This window comes from Loxodonta africana, chromosome 9, assembly GCF_030014295.1.
Source record: "Loxodonta africana isolate mLoxAfr1 chromosome 9, mLoxAfr1.hap2, whole genome shotgun sequence".
Taxonomy (NCBI): domain Eukaryota; kingdom Metazoa; phylum Chordata; class Mammalia; order Proboscidea; family Elephantidae; genus Loxodonta; species Loxodonta africana.
The window spans coordinates 6,557,361-6,573,157 of NC_087350.1; the positions used below are offsets into that span (position 1 = coordinate 6,557,361).

The 15,797-nt window shown below is 60.3% G+C and overlaps 1 protein-coding gene across 1 annotated transcript; it reads left to right on the forward strand.

Moving 5' to 3' along the window:
- Window positions 1–606: 606 nt before the first annotated feature.
- Window positions 607–2,196, forward strand: LOC135232400 (ubiquitin carboxyl-terminal hydrolase 17-like protein 6). Its single transcript, XM_064290953.1, has one exon. The coding sequence runs from the start codon at window positions 607–609 to the stop codon at window positions 2,194–2,196; it is 1,590 nt and encodes a 529-aa protein (XP_064147023.1).
- Window positions 2,197–15,797: the final 13,601 nt, after the last annotated feature.

Here is a 15,797-nt window from a genome sequence, read left to right on the forward strand (position 1 = left end):
TCGAGGCAGGGGAAGCCTGGCTGTGATGGTTAAGCTCTTGTGTCGCCTGGCTGGGCCGTGATTCCCAGCGGTCTGGCAGTTCCGGTGTAGCTTGGCGGTCCCATGATGACGTGATCACTCCCATGATGAGATTTGATAGAGTGGGATGACTTCCATGATGGCATCTGCTGCGAGCAGCCAGTCAGGTGAAAGGGAGTTTCCTTGGGGGTGTGGCCTTCGTTGACCTAAGCCGGCTCTGGGACAAGGCTGGCGGGCTTTTGCTGACTCTGGGTCCTGTGGCTGGCTGCTGTTGTTCTGACCTCCGTTTCTGCGGACTTGAGGTAGGAGCTTTGCTGCGGGCTGGCCCGTCCATCCTGGGATCCTTCGGCCCGTGAGGAAGAGCCCTGCTCTCCCACCTGCCAGTCTGGCGTTGGCCAGCCCCCTGCGGCTCCGTGCAGCAGGAGAAGCCTCGGGCCTGGCCTGTGCACTCGGGACGTTCCAGCCTTTACAACCGCCTGAGCCATTGCCTTGTTGGAAAGCTCTCTATTTTGATGTCCGTAGGCTTTGCCGGTTTTGCTTCTCCAGAGAACCCAGCCTAAGACACTGGCCATCTTTGTTTCCACAGCCATGGAGGCGCCTTCTCTCCACTGCGGAGGTCAGGGTCAGTTGGCCGTCTCTCCCAAACCCAGCACTTCCTGCCTCCCGGCAGCCGGTCCTGAAAGGCACTGCGCTCCCTCTCTGGCTCACCAGCCCTGGCGGACATCCCAGAAGCAGAGCGCCTGCCGCGACGACGGGGTGCTTGCTCCCCATTTGACACTCGCCTCGACTTGGAGCAGGTCTTCCGGGGTCGGGGCAGGGCTCCGCAACATGGGGGACACCTGCTACGTGAACGCGGCGCTGCAGTGTCTGACGTACACGCCGCCCCTCGCCGACTACATGCTGTCCCGGGAGCACGCCGCAAGCTGTGGGCAGCAGGGCTACTGCGTGCTGTGTGCAATGCAGGATCACATCACCCGAGCCCTCAGCCATCCAGGTGACGTCATGGAGCCCTCACACGCGCTGGCTAGAGGCCTCCATAGACACCAACAGGAAGACGCCCATGAATTTCTCATGTCCGCTCTGGACGCCGTGCAGAAAGCCTGCCTGCGGAGCCACAGGCACTTGCGCGGCCTCTCCGAAGACACCACCCTGATCCGCCGAATCTTTGGCGGCTACTGGAGGTCTCGAATCCAGTGTTGCCACTGCCAGGGAGTGTCAGACACCTTCGACCCTTACCTGGACATCACCCTGGATATCCAGGCAGCTCAGAGTGTGAACCAAGCTTTGGAACAGCTGGTCACGGCCGAAGAGCTGGATGGTGAAAATTCCTATCAGTGTAGGATTTGTCAGAGGAAGATGCCCGCTTCCAAGACGCTGACTTTGCACACTTGCCCCGAGGCCCTCGTCCTTGTACTGAAACGCTTCTCAGACCTGAGCGGTGACAAAAATGCTAAGCAGGTGCGCTACCCTGCGAGTCTGGACGTGAGCAGATGCCTGTCTCGGCAGGACGGAGGACCGGCTGCTTACAGACTCTACGCAGTGCTGGTCCATGTTGGGTGGACTTGCCACACGGGCCACTACCTCTCTTACGTCAAGGCTGGCAACGGCAAGTGGTACCGAATGGACGATGCCGAGGTCTCGGCATGCGATGTGACTTGTGTGCTGAGCCAACAAGCCTACGCCCTGTTTTACATCCACCAGAGCGAGTTGGTCAGAGGGAGTGGGGGTGTGGCACGGGGCGGCGCATCAGGAGGCCACGGGATGGAGGCCGCGGACGAGGGGCCTAGGCCAGGGGTGCCCGAAGGGGACGCCAAAGTCAACGTTGTAGCCGCGGACGAGGAGCAACTGGGAGGACCAGCCAGCCGACAAATGACCTTGGAGGAGTGGAAAATCCTCCAAGCGCGAGACCGACTGAAGCCCCAGTTCAACATCAGGGTAGTAGAGAGTGCACTGCCTTCCAACGCAGTGGTCATTCACAAGCCGAAACCCAGGAGTGGGGTGGCAAAGGATCACGGGGAGCAAGAAGGCCACCGCCTGAAGGATCCGGCCAGGGACATCCCCGCTCGGGTGGCCATCCACTGTGGCAATGACGTCTTCCCACGCAGGGATGTCAGAGGTAGCAAGAAGAAGAGGAAGAAGAGAGGGAAGGGTACCTGGTCACTCGATGGATTCCAGTAGATTGGGCAGGCCTGTGACGCACAAAAAATAACACACCCGAGGAAGGTGCTTCTTAGGTCCACGGAGCATTCAAGACCAAAAGGACAGCGCCCGTGGGAAAGGAGGAGGACAAAGCAGGACGGGACCGGAAATGGGTGAAGGGACACGGGAAACCTGGGTGGAGAGGGGGGAGCGCACTGTCATGTTGTGGGGATCGCAACGGATGTCACAAAACAATATGCGTGTAAATTTTAGAATGAGCAATAAAGTTGAGTTGTAAACTTCCACCTAAGGCGCGAGCGCGCGCACACACACACACACACAAAGTCAGAAGGATACCGACTCCGAGATGCCCCAACTCCGTACCCCTGTCTTCGGGTGTATGCCAGACAGGAAAGGTAAGGGTTGATGGAAAGGTGTTCCCTGGACTCAGGGGTGAGTGGGGCTGGCCAGACACTCAGAGCGGAGATCTGGCCCGTGGCCGGGGGTGGACTCCTGACTAGGGGAGCCAGTGGCAAAGGGGAGGGAGGGAGGAGATGCGGGGTACGGCCCGGAGGGAGCAAGGCGCCCGGTGGAACAGGTCGGACCTTGGGGTTAGTGGGGGCTCAGCGCCAGTGGAGGTGGTGGTATGCGCAGGGCCGGCCCCGAAGAGGGCTGATGGGAGAGCAGCGGCTGGCCAAGCCGGCCGTTCGGAGGCTTGCCTGTGAAGCGGGAGCTTGGTTCTGCCCTGCTCGTTGATGTCGAGGCAGGGGAAGCCTGGCTGTGATGGTTAAGCTCTTGTGTCGCCTTGCTGGGCCGTGATTCCCAGCGGTCTGGCAGTTCCGGTGTAGCTTGGCGGTCCCATGATGACGTGATCACTCCCATGATGAGATTTGATAGAGTGGGATGACTTCCATGATGGCATCTGCTGCGAGCAGCCAGTCAGGTGAAAGGGAGTTTCCTTGGGGGTGTGGCCTTCGTTGACCTAAGCCGGCTCTGGGACAAGGCTGGCGGGCTTTTGCTGACTCTGGGTCCTGTGGCTGGCTGCTGTTGTTCTGACCTCCGTTTCTGCGGACTTGAGGTAGGAGCTTTGCTGCGGGCTGGCCCGTCCATCCTGGGATCCTTCGGCCCGTGAGGAAGAGCCCTGCTCTCCCACCTGCCAGTCTGGCGTTGGCCAGCCCCCTGCGGCTCCGTGCAGCAGGAGAAGCCTCGGGCCTGGCCTGTGCACTCGGGACGTTCCAGCCTTTACAACCGCCTGAGCCATTGCCTTGTTGGAAAGCTCTCTATTTTGATGTCCGTAGGCTTTGCCGGTTTTGCTTCTCCAGAGAACCCAGCCTAAGACACTGGCCATCTTTGTTTCCACAGCCATGGAGGCGCCTTCTCTCCACTGCGGAGGTCAGGGTCAGTTGGCCGTCTCTCCCAAACCCAGCACTTCCTGCCTCCCGGCAGCCGGTCCTGAAAGGCACTGCGCTCCCTCTCTGGCTCACCAGCCCTGGCGGACATCCCAGAAGCAGAGCGCCTGCCGCGACGACGGGGTGCTTGCTCCCCATTTGACACTCGCCTCGACTTGGAGCAGGTCTTCCGGGGTCGGGGCAGGGCTCCGCAACATGGGGGACACCTGCTACGTGAACGCGGCGCTGCAGTGTCTGACGTACACGCCGCCCCTCGCCGACTACATGCTGTCCCGGGAGCACGCCGCAAGCTGTGGGCAGCAGGGCTACTGCGTGCTGTGTGCAATGCAGGATCACATCACCCGAGCCCTCAGCCATCCAGGTGACGTCATGGAGCCCTCACACGCGCTGGCTAGAGGCCTCCATAGACACCAACAGGAAGACGCCCATGAATTTCTCATGTCCACTCTGGACGCCGTGCAGAAAGCCTGCCTGCGGAGCCACAGGCACTTGCGCGGCCTCTCCGAAGACACCACTCTGATCCGCCGAATCTTTGGCGGCTACTGGAGGTCTCGAATCCAGTGTTGCCACTGCCAGGGAGTGTCAGACACCTTCGACCCTTACCTGGACATCACCCTGGATATCCAGGCAGCTCAGAGTGTGAACCAAGCTTTGGAACAGCTGGTTACGGTCGAAGAGCTGGATGGTGAAAATTCCTATCAGTGTAGGATTTGTCAGAGGAAGATGCCCGCTTCCAAGACGCTGACTTTGCACACTTGCCCCGAGGCCCTCGTCCTTGTACTGAAACGCTTCTCAGACCTGAGCGGTGACAAAAATGCTAAGCAGGTGCGCTACCCTGCGAGTCTGGACGTGAGCAGATGCCTGTCTCGGCAGGACGGAGGACCGGCTGCTTACAGACTCTACGCAGTGCTGGTCCATGTTGGGTGGACTTGCCACACGGGCCACTACCTCTCTTACGTCAAGGCTGGCAACGGCAAGTGGTACCGAATGGACGATGCCGAGGTCTCGGCATGCGATGTGACTTGTGTGCTGAGCCAACAAGCCTACGCCCTGTTTTACATCCACCAGAGCGAGTTGGTCAGAGGGAGTGGGGGTGTGGCACGGGGCGGCGCATCAGGAGGCCACGGGATGGAGGCCGCGGACGAGGGGCCTAGGCCAGGGGTGCCCGAAGGGGACGCCAAAGTCAACGTTGTAGCCGCGGACGAGGAGCAACTGGGAGGACCAGCCAGCCGACAAATGACCTTGGAGGAGTGGAAAATCCTCCAAGCGCGAGACCGACTGAAGCCCCAGTTCAACATCAGGGTAGTAGAGAGTGCACTGCCTTCCAACGCAGTGGTCATTCACAAGCCGAAACCCAGGAGTGGGGTGGCAAAGGATCACGGGGAGCAAGAAGGCCACCGCCTGAAGGATCCGGCCAGGGACATCCCCGCTCGGGTGGCCATCCACTGTGGCAATGACGTCTTCCCACGCAGGGATGTCAGAGGTAGCAAGAAGAAGAGGAAGAAGAGAGGGAAGGGTACCTGGTCACTCGATGGATTCCAGTAGATTGGGCAGGCCTGTGACGCACAAAAAATAACACACCCGAGGAAGGTGCTTCTTAGGTCCACGGAGCATTCAAGACCAAAAGGACAGCGCCCGTGGGAAAGGAGGAGGACAAAGCAGGACGGGACCGGAAATGGGTGAAGGGACACGGGAAACCTGGGTGGAGAGGGGGGAGCGCACTGTCATGTTGTGGGGATCGCAACGGATGTCACAAAACAATATGCGTGTAAATTTTAGAATGAGCAATAAAGTTGAGTTGTAAACTTGCACCTAAGGCGCGAGCGCGCGCACACACACACACACACACACAAAGTCAGAAGGATACCGACTCCGAGATGCCCCAACTCCGTACCCCTGTCTTCGGGTGTATGCCAGACAGGAAAGGTAAGGGTTGATGGAAAGGTGTTCCCTGGACTCAGGGGTGAGTGGGGCTGGCCAGACACTCAGAGCGGAGATCTGGCCCGTGGCCGGGGGTGGACTCCTGACTAGGGGAGCCAGTGGCAAAGGGGAGGGAGGGAGGAGATGCGGGGTACGGCCCGGAGGGAGCAAGGCGCCTGGTGGAACAGGTCGGACCTTGGGGTTAGTGGGGGCTCAGCGCCAGTGGAGGTGGTGGTATGCGCAGTGCCGGTCCCGAAGAGGGCTGATGGGAGAGCAGCGGCTGGCCAAGCCGGCCATTCGGAGGCTTGCCTGTGAAGCGGGAGCTTGGTTCTGCCCTGCTCGTTGATGTCGAGGCAGGGGAAGCCTGGCTGTGATGGTTAAGCTCTTGTGTCGCCTTGCTGGGCCGTGATTCCCAGCGGTCTGGCAGTTCCGGTGTAGCTTGGCGGTCCCATGATGACGTGATCACTCCCATGATGAGATTTGATAGAGTGGGATGACTTCCATGATGGCATCTGCTGCGAGCAGCCAGTCAGGTGAAAGGGAGTTTCCTTGGGGGTGTGGCCTTCGTTGACCTAAGCCGGCTCTGGGACAAGGCTGGCGGGCTTTTGCTGACTCTGGGTCCTGTGGCTGGCTGCTGTTGTTCTGACCTCCGTTTCTGCGGACTTGAGGTAGGAGCTTTGCTGCGGGCTGGCCCGTCCATCCTGGGATCCTTCGGCCCGTGAGGAAGAGCCCTGCTCTCCCACCTGCCAGTCTGGCGTTGGCCAGCCCCCTGCGGCTCCGTGCAGCAGGAGAAGCCTCGGGCCTGGCCTGTGCACTCGGGACGTTCCAGCCTTTACAACCGCCTGAGCCATTGCCTTGTTGGAAAGCTCTCTATTTTGATGTCCGTAGGCTTTGCCGGTTTTGCTTCTCCAGAGAACCCAGCCTAAGACACTGGCCATCTTTGTTTCCACAGCCATGGAGGCGCCTTCTCTCCACTGCGGAGGTCAGGGTCAGTTGGCCGTCTCTCCCAAACCCAGCACTTCCTGCCTCCCGGCAGCCGGTCCTGAAAGGCACTGCGCTCCCTCTCTGGCTCACCAGCCCTGGCGGACATCCCAGAAGCAGAGCGCCTGCCGCGACGACGGGGTGCTTGCTCCCCATTTGACACTCGCCTCGACTTGGAGCAGGTCTTCCGGGGTCGGGGCAGGGCTCCGCAACATGGGGGACACCTGCTACGTGAACGCGGCGCTGCAGTGTCTGACGTACACGCCGCCCCTCGCCGACTACATGCTGTCCCGGGAGCACGCCGCAAGCTGTGGGCAGCAGGGCTACTGCGTGCTGTGTGCAATGCAGGATCACATCACCCGAGCCCTCAGCCATCCAGGTGACGTCATGGAGCCCTCACACGCGCTGGCTAGAGACCTCCATAGACACCAACAGGAAGACGCCCATGAATTTCTCATGTCCACTCTGGACGCCGTGCAGAAAGCCTGCCTGCGGAGCCACAGGCACTTGTGCGGCCTCTCCGAAGACACCACCCTGATCCGCCGAATCTTTGGCGGCTACTGGAGGTCTCGAATCCAGTGTTGCCACTGCCAGGGAGTGTCAGACACCTTCGACCCTTACCTGGACATCACCCTGGATATCCAGGCAGCTCAGAGTGTGAACCAAGCTTTGGAACAGCTGGTCACGGCCGAAGAGCTGGATGGTGAAAATTCCTATCAGTGTAGGATTTGTCAGAGGAAGATGCCCGCTTCCAAGACGCTGACTTTGCACACTTGCCCCGAGGCCCTCGTCCTTGTACTGAAACGCTTCTCAGACCTGAGCGGTGACAAAAATGCTAAGCAGGTGCGCTACCCTGCGAGTCTGGACGTGAGCAGATGCCTGTCTCGGCAGGACGGAGGACCGGCTGCTTACAGACTCTACGCAGTGCTGGTCCATGTTGGGTGGACTTGCCACACGGGCCACTACCTCTCTTACGTCAAGGCTGGCAACGGCAAGTGGTACCGAATGGACGATGCCGAGGTCTCGGCATGCGATGTGACTTGTGTGCTGAGCCAACAAGCCTACGCCCTGTTTTACATCCACCAGAGCGAGTTGGTTAGAGGGGGTGGGGGTGTGGCACGGGGCGGCGCATCAGGAGGCCACGGGATGGAGGCCGCGGACGAGGGGCCTAGGCCAGGGGTGCCCGAAGGGGACGCCAAAGTCAACGTTGTAGCCGCGGACGAGGAGCAACTGGGAGGACCAGCCAGCCGACAAATGACCTTGGAGGAGTGGAAAATCCTCCAAGCGCGAGACCGACTGAAGCCCCAGTTCAACATCAGGGTAGTAGAGAGTGCACTGCCTTCCAACGCAGTGGTCATTCACAAGCCGAAACCCAGGAGTGGGGTGGCAAAGGATCACGGGGAGCAAGAAGGCCACCGCCTGAAGGATCCGGCCAGGGACATCCCCGCTCGGGTGGCCATCCACTGTGGCAATGACGTCTTCCCACGCAGGGATGTCAGAGGTAGCAAGAAGAAGAGGAAGAAGAGAGGGAAGGGTACCTGGTCACTCGATGGATTCCAGTAGATTGGGCAGGCCTGTGACGCACAAAAAATAACACACCCGAGGAAGGTGCTTCTTAGGTCCACGGAGCATTCAAGACCAAAAGGACAGCGCCCGTGGGAAAGGAGGAGGACAAAGCAGGACGGGACCGGAAATGGGTGAAGGGACACGGGAAACCTGGGTGGAGAGGGGGGAGCGCACTGTCATGTTGTGGGGATCGCAACGGATGTCACAAAACAATATGCGTGTAAATTTTAGAATGAGCAATAAAGTTGAGTTGTAAACTTCCACCTAAGGCGCGAGCGTGCGCGCACACACACACACACACACACACAAAGTCAGAAGGATACCGACTCCGAGATGCCCCAACTCCGTACCCCTGTCTTCGGGTGTATGCCAGACAGGAAAGGTAAGGGTTGATGGAAAGGTGTTCCCTGGACTCAGGGGTGAGTGGGGCTGGCCAGACACTCAGAGCGGAGATCTGGCCCGTGGCCGGGGGTGGACTCCTGACTAGGGGAGCCAGTGGCAAAGGGGAGGGAGGGAGGAGATGCGGGGTACGGCCCGGAGGGAGCAAGGCGCCCGGTGGAACAGGTCGGACCTTGGGGTTAGTGGGGGCTCAGCGCCAGTGGAGGTGGTGGTATGCGCAGGGCCGGCCCCGAAGAGGGCTGATGGGAGAGCAGCGGCTGGCCAAGCCGGCCGTTCGGAGGCTTGCCTGTGAAGCGGGAGCTTGGTTCTGCCCTGCTCGTTGATGTCGAGGCAGGGGAAGCCTGGCTGTGATGGTTAAGCTCTTGTGTCGCCTTGCTGGGCCGTGATTCCCAGCGGTCTGGCAGTTCCGGTGTAGCTTGGCGGTCCCATGATGACGTGATCACTCCCATGATGAGATTTGATAGAGTGGGATGACTTCCATGATGGCATCTGCTGCGAGCAGCCAGTCAGGTGAAAGGGAGTTTCCTTGGGGGTGTGGCCTTCGTTGACCTAAGCCGGCTCTGGGACAAGGCTGGCGGGCTTTTGCTGACTCTGGGTCCTGTGGCTGGCTGCTGTTGTTCTGACCTCCGTTTCTGCGGACTTGAGGTAGGAGCTTTGCTGCGGGCTGGCCCGTCCATCCTGGGATCCTTCGGCCCGTGAGGAAGAGCCCTGCTCTCCCACCTGCCAGTCTGGCGTTGGCCAGCCCCCTGCGGCTCCGTGCAGCAGGAGAAGCCTCGGGCCTGGCCTGTGCACTCGGGACGTTCCAGCCTTTACAACCGCCTGAGCCATTGCCTTGTTGGAAAGCTCTCTATTTTGATGTCCGTAGGCTTTGCCGGTTTTGCTTCTCCAGAGAACCCAGCCTAAGACACTGGCCATCTTTGTTTCCACAGCCATGGAGGCGCCTTCTCTCCACTGCGGAGGTCAGGGTCAGTTGGCCGTCTCTCCCAAACCCAGCACTTCCTGCCTCCCGGCAGCCGGTCCTGAAAGGCACTGCGCTCCCTCTCTGGCTCACCAGCCCTGGCGGACATCCCAGAAGCAGAGCGCCTGCCGCGACGACGGGGTGCTTGCTCCCCATTTGACACTCGCCTCGACTTGGAGCAGGTCTTCCGGGGTCGGGGCAGGGCTCCGCAACATGGGGGACACCTGCTACGTGAACGCGGCGCTGCAGTGTCTGACGTACACGCCGCCCCTCGCCGACTACATGCTGTCCCGGGAGCACGCCGCAAGCTGTGGGCAGCAGGGCTACTGCGTGCTGTGTGCAATGCAGGATCACATCACCCGAGCCCTCAGCCATCCAGGTGACGTCATGGAGCCCTCACACGCGCTGGCTAGAGGCCTCCATAGACACCAACAGGAAGACGCCCATGAATTTCTCATGTCCGCTCTGGACGCCGTGCAGAAAGCCTGCCTGCGGAGCCACAGGCACTTGCGCGGCCTCTCCGAAGACACCACCCTGATCCGCCGAATCTTTGGCGGCTACTGGAGGTCTCGAATCCAGTGTTGCCACTGCCAGGGAGTGTCAGACACCTTCGACCCTTACCTGGACATCACCCTGGATATCCAGGCAGCTCAGAGTGTGAACCAAGCTTTGGAACAGCTGGTCACGGCCGAAGAGCTGGATGGTGAAAATTCCTATCAGTGTAGGATTTGTCAGAGGAAGATGCCCGCTTCCAAGACGCTGACTTTGCACACTTGCCCCGAGGCCCTCGTCCTTGTACTGAAACGCTTCTCAGACCTGAGCGGTGACAAAAATGCTAAGCAGGTGCGCTACCCTGCGAGTCTGGACGTGAGCAGATGCCTGTCTCGGCAGGACGGAGGACCGGCTGCTTACAGACTCTACGCAGTGCTGGTCCATGTTGGGTGGACTTGCCACACGGGCCACTACCTCTCTTACGTCAAGGCTGGCAACGGCAAGTGGTACCGAATGGACGATGCCGAGGTCTCGGCATGCGATGTGACTTGTGTGCTGAGCCAACAAGCCTACGCCCTGTTTTACATCCACCAGAGCGAGTTGGTCAGAGGGAGTGGGGGTGTGGCACGGGGCGGCGCATCAGGAGGCCACGGGATGGAGGCCGCGGACGAGGGGCCTAGGCCAGGGGTGCCCGAAGGGGACGCCAAAGTCAACGTTGTAGCCGCGGACGAGGAGCAACTGGGAGGACCAGCCAGCCGACAAATGACCTTGGAGGAGTGGAAAATCCTCCAAGCGCGAGACCGACTGAAGCCCCAGTTCAACATCAGGGTAGTAGAGAGTGCACTGCCTTCCAACGCAGTGGTCATTCACAAGCCGAAACCCAGGAGTGGGGTGGCAAAGGATCACGGGGAGCAAGAAGGCCACCGCCTGAAGGATCCGGCCAGGGACATCCCCGCTCGGGTGGCCATCCACTGTGGCAATGACGTCTTCCCACGCAGGGATGTCAGAGGTAGCAAGAAGAAGAGGAAGAAGAGAGGGAAGGGTACCTGGTCACTCGATGGATTCCAGTAGATTGGGCAGGCCTGTGACGCACAAAAAATAACACACCCGAGGAAGGTGCTTCTTAGGTCCACGGAGCATTCAAGACCAAAAGGACAGCGCCCGTGGGAAAGGAGGAGGACAAAGCAGGACGGGACCGGAAATGGGTGAAGGGACACGGGAAACCTGGGTGGAGAGGGGGGAGCGCACTGTCATGTTGTGGGGATCGCAACGGATGTCACAAAACAATATGCGTGTAAATTTTAGAATGAGCAATAAAGTTGAGTTGTAAACTTCCACCTAAGGCGCGAGCGTGCGCGCACACACACACACACACACACACACAAAGTCAGAAGGATACCGACTCCGAGATGCCCCAACTCCGTACCCCTGTCTTCGGGTGTATGCCAGACAGGAAAGGTAAGGGTTGATGGAAAGGTGTTCCCTGGACTCAGGGGTGAGTGGGGCTGGCCAGACACTCAGAGCGGAGATCTGGCCCGTGGCCGGGGGTGGACTCCTGACTAGGGGAGCCAGTGGCAAAGGGGAGGGAGGGAGGAGATGCGGGGTACGGCCCGGAGGGAGCAAGGCGCCCGGTGGAACAGGTCGGACCTTGGGGTTAGTGGGGGCTCAGCGCCAGTGGAGGTGGTGGTATGCGCAGGGCCGGCCCCGAAGAGGGCTGATGGGAGAGCAGCGGCTGGCCAAGCCGGCCGTTCGGAGGCTTGCCTGTGAAGCGGGAGCTTGGTTCTGCCCTGCTCGTTGATGTCGAGGCAGGGGAAGCCTGGCTGTGATGGTTAAGCTCTTGTGTCGCCTGGCTGGGCCGTGATTCCCAGCGGTCTGGCAGTTCCGGTGTAGCTTGGCGGTCCCATGATGACGTGATCACTCCCATGATGAGATTTGATAGAGTGGGATGACTTCCATGATGGCATCTGCTGCGAGCAGCCAGTCAGGTGAAAGGGAGTTTCCTTGGGGGTGTGGCCTTCGTTGACCTAAGCCGGCTCTGGGACAAGGCTGGCGGGCTTTTGCTGACTCTGGGTCCTGTGGCTGGCTGCTGTTGTTCTGACCTCCGTTTCTGCGGACTTGAGGTAGGAGCTTTGCTGCGGGCTGGCCCGTCCATCCTGGGATCCTTCGGCCCGTGAGGAAGAGCCCTGCTCTCCCACCTGCCAGTCTGGCGTTGGCCAGCCCCCTGCGGCTCCGTGCAGCAGGAGAAGCCTCGGGCCTGGCCTGTGCACTCGGGACGTTCCAGCCTTTACAACCGCCTGAGCCATTGCCTTGTTGGAAAGCTCTCTATTTTGATGTCCGTAGGCTTTGCCGGTTTTGCTTCTCCAGAGAACCCAGCCTAAGACACTGGCCATCTTTGTTTCCACAGCCATGGAGGCGCCTTCTCTCCACTGCGGAGGTCAGGGTCAGTTGGCCGTCTCTCCCAAACCCAGCACTTCCTGCCTCCCGGCAGCCGGTCCTGAAAGGCACTGCGCTCCCTCTCTGGCTCACCAGCCCTGGCGGACATCCCAGAAGCAGAGCGCCTGCCGCGACGACGGGGTGCTTGCTCCCCATTTGACACTCGCCTCGACTTGGAGCAGGTCTTCCGGGGTCGGGGCAGGGCTCCGCAACATGGGGGACACCTGCTACGTGAACGCGGCGCTGCAGTGTCTGACGTACACGCCGCCCCTCGCCGACTACATGCTGTCCCGGGAGCACGCCGCAAGCTGTGGGCAGCAGGGCTACTGCGTGCTGTGTGCAATGCAGGATCACATCACCCGAGCCCTCAGCCATCCAGGTGACGTCATGGAGCCCTCACACGCGCTGGCTAGAGGCCTCCATAGACACCAACAGGAAGACGCCCATGAATTTCTCATGTCCGCTCTGGACGCCGTGCAGAAAGCCTGCCTGCGGAGCCACAGGCACTTGCGCGGCCTCTCCGAAGACACCACCCTGATCCGCCGAATCTTTGGCGGCTACTGGAGGTCTCGAATCCAGTGTTGCCACTGCCAGGGAGTGTCAGACACCTTCGACCCTTACCTGGACATCACCCTGGATATCCAGGCAGCTCAGAGTGTGAACCAAGCTTTGGAACAGCTGGTCACGGCCGAAGAGCTGGATGGTGAAAATTCCTATCAGTGTAGGATTTGTCAGAGGAAGATGCCCGCTTCCAAGACGCTGACTTTGCACACTTGCCCCGAGGCCCTCGTCCTTGTACTGAAACGCTTCTCAGACCTGAGCGGTGACAAAAATGCTAAGCAGGTGCGCTACCCTGCGAGTCTGGACGTGAGCAGATGCCTGTCTCGGCAGGACGGAGGACCGGCTGCTTACAGACTCTACGCAGTGCTGGTCCATGTTGGGTGGACTTGCCACACGGGCCACTACCTCTCTTACGTCAAGGCTGGCAACGGCAAGTGGTACCGAATGGACGATGCCGAGGTCTCGGCATGCGATGTGACTTGTGTGCTGAGCCAACAAGCCTACGCCCTGTTTTACATCCACCAGAGCGAGTTGGTCAGAGGGAGTGGGGGTGTGGCACGGGGCGGCGCATCAGGAGGCCACGGGATGGAGGCCGCGGACGAGGGGCCTAGGCCAGGGGTGCCCGAAGGGGACGCCAAAGTCAACGTTGTAGCCGCGGACGAGGAGCAACTGGGAGGACCAGCCAGCCGACAAATGACCTTGGAGGAGTGGAAAATCCTCCAAGCGCGAGACCGACTGAAGCCCCAGTTCAACATCAGGGTAGTAGAGAGTGCACTGCCTTCCAACGCAGTGGTCATTCACAAGCCGAAACCCAGGAGTGGGGTGGCAAAGGATCACGGGGAGCAAGAAGGCCACCGCCTGAAGGATCCGGCCAGGGACATCCCCGCTCGGGTGGCCATCCACTGTGGCAATGACGTCTTCCCACGCAGGGATGTCAGAGGTAGCAAGAAGAAGAGGAAGAAGAGAGGGAAGGGTACCTGGTCACTCGATGGATTCCAGTAGATTGGGCAGGCCTGTGACGCACAAAAAATAACACACCCGAGGAAGGTGCTTCTTAGGTCCACGGAGCATTCAAGACCAAAAGGACAGCGCCCGTGGGAAAGGAGGAGGACAAAGCAGGACGGGACCGGAAATGGGTGAAGGGACACGGGAAACCTGGGTGGAGAGGGGGGAGCGCACTGTCATGTTGTGGGGATCGCAACGGATGTCACAAAACAATATGCGTGTAAATTTTAGAATGAGCAATAAAGTTGAGTTGTAAACTTCCACCTAAGGCGCGAGCGCGCGCACACACACACACACACAAAGTCAGAAGGATACCGACTCCGAGATGCCCCAACTCCGTACCCCTGTCTTCGGGTGTATGCCAGACAGGAAAGGTAAGGGTTGATGGAAAGGTGTTCCCTGGACTCAGGGGTGAGTGGGGCTGGCCAGACACTCAGAGCGGAGATCTGGCCCGTGGCCGGGGGTGGACTCCTGACTAGGGGAGCCAGTGGCAAAGGGGAGGGAGGGAGGAGATGCGGGGTACGGCCCGGAGGGAGCAAGGCGCCCGGTGGAACAGGTCGGACCTTGGGGTTAGTGGGGGCTCAGCGCCAGTGGAGGTGGTGGTATGCGCAGGGCCGGCCCCGAAGAGGGCTGATGGGAGAGCAGCGGCTGGCCAAGCCGGCCGTTCGGAGGCTTGCCTGTGAAGCGGGAGCTTGGTTCTGCCCTGCTCGTTGATGTCGAGGCAGGGGAAGCCTGGCTGTGATGGTTAAGCTCTTGTGTCGCCTTGCTGGGCCGTGATTCCCAGCGGTCTGGCAGTTCCGGTGTAGCTTGGCGGTCCCATGATGACGTGATCACTCCCATGATGAGATTTGATAGAGTGGGATGACTTCCATGATGGCATCTGCTGCGAGCAGCCAGTCAGGTGAAAGGGAGTTTCCTTGGGGGTGTGGCCTTCGTTGACCTAAGCCGGCTCTGGGACAAGGCTGGCGGGCTTTTGCTGACTCTGGGTCCTGTGGCTGGCTGCTGTTGTTCTGACCTCCGTTTCTGCGGACTTGAGGTAGGAGCTTTGCTGCGGGCTGGCCCGTCCATCCTGGGATCCTTCGGCCCGTGAGGAAGAGCCCTGCTCTCCCACCTGCCAGTCTGGCGTTGGCCAGCCCCCTGCGGCTCCGTGCAGCAGGAGAAGCCTCGGGCCTGGCCTGTGCACTCGGGACGTTCCAGCCTTTACAACCGCCTGAGCCATTGCCTTGTTGGAAAGCTCTCTATTTTGATGTCCGTAGGCTTTGCCGGTTTTGCTTCTCCAGAGAACCCAGCCTAAGACACTGGCCATCTTTGTTTCCACAGCCATGGAGGCGCCTTCTCTCCACTGCGGAGGTCAGGGTCAGTTGGCCGTCTCTCCCAAACCCAGCACTTCCTGCCTCCCGGCAGCCGGTCCTGAAAGGCACTGCGCTCCCTCTCTGGCTCACCAGCCCTGGCGGACATCCCAGAAGCAGAGCGCCTGCCGCGACGACGGGGTGCTTGCTCCCCATTTGACACTCGCCTCGACTTGGAGCAGGTCTTCCGGGGTCGGGGCAGGGCTCCGCAACATGGGGGACACCTGCTACGTGAACGCGGCGCTGCAGTGTCTGACGTACACGCCGCCCCTCGCCGACTACATGCTGTCCCGGGAGCACGCCGCAAGCTGTGGGCAGCAGGGCTACTGCGTGCTGTGTGCAATGCAGGATCACATCACCCGAGCCCTCAGCCATCCAGGTGACGTCATGGAGCCCTCACACGCGCTGGCTAGAGGCCTCCATAGACACCAACAGGAAGACGCCCATGAATTTCTCATGTCCACTCTGGACGCCGTGCAGAAAGCCTGCCTGCGGAGCCACAGGCACTTGCGCGGCCTCTCCGAAGACACCACTCTGATCCGCCGAATCTTTGGCGGCTACTGGAGG

Coding starts and splice junctions, on each gene's coding strand:
- LOC135232400 (XM_064290953.1), top strand. CDS start 607: ATGGAGGCGCCTTCTCTCCACTGCGGAGGTCAGGGTCAGTTGGCCGTC.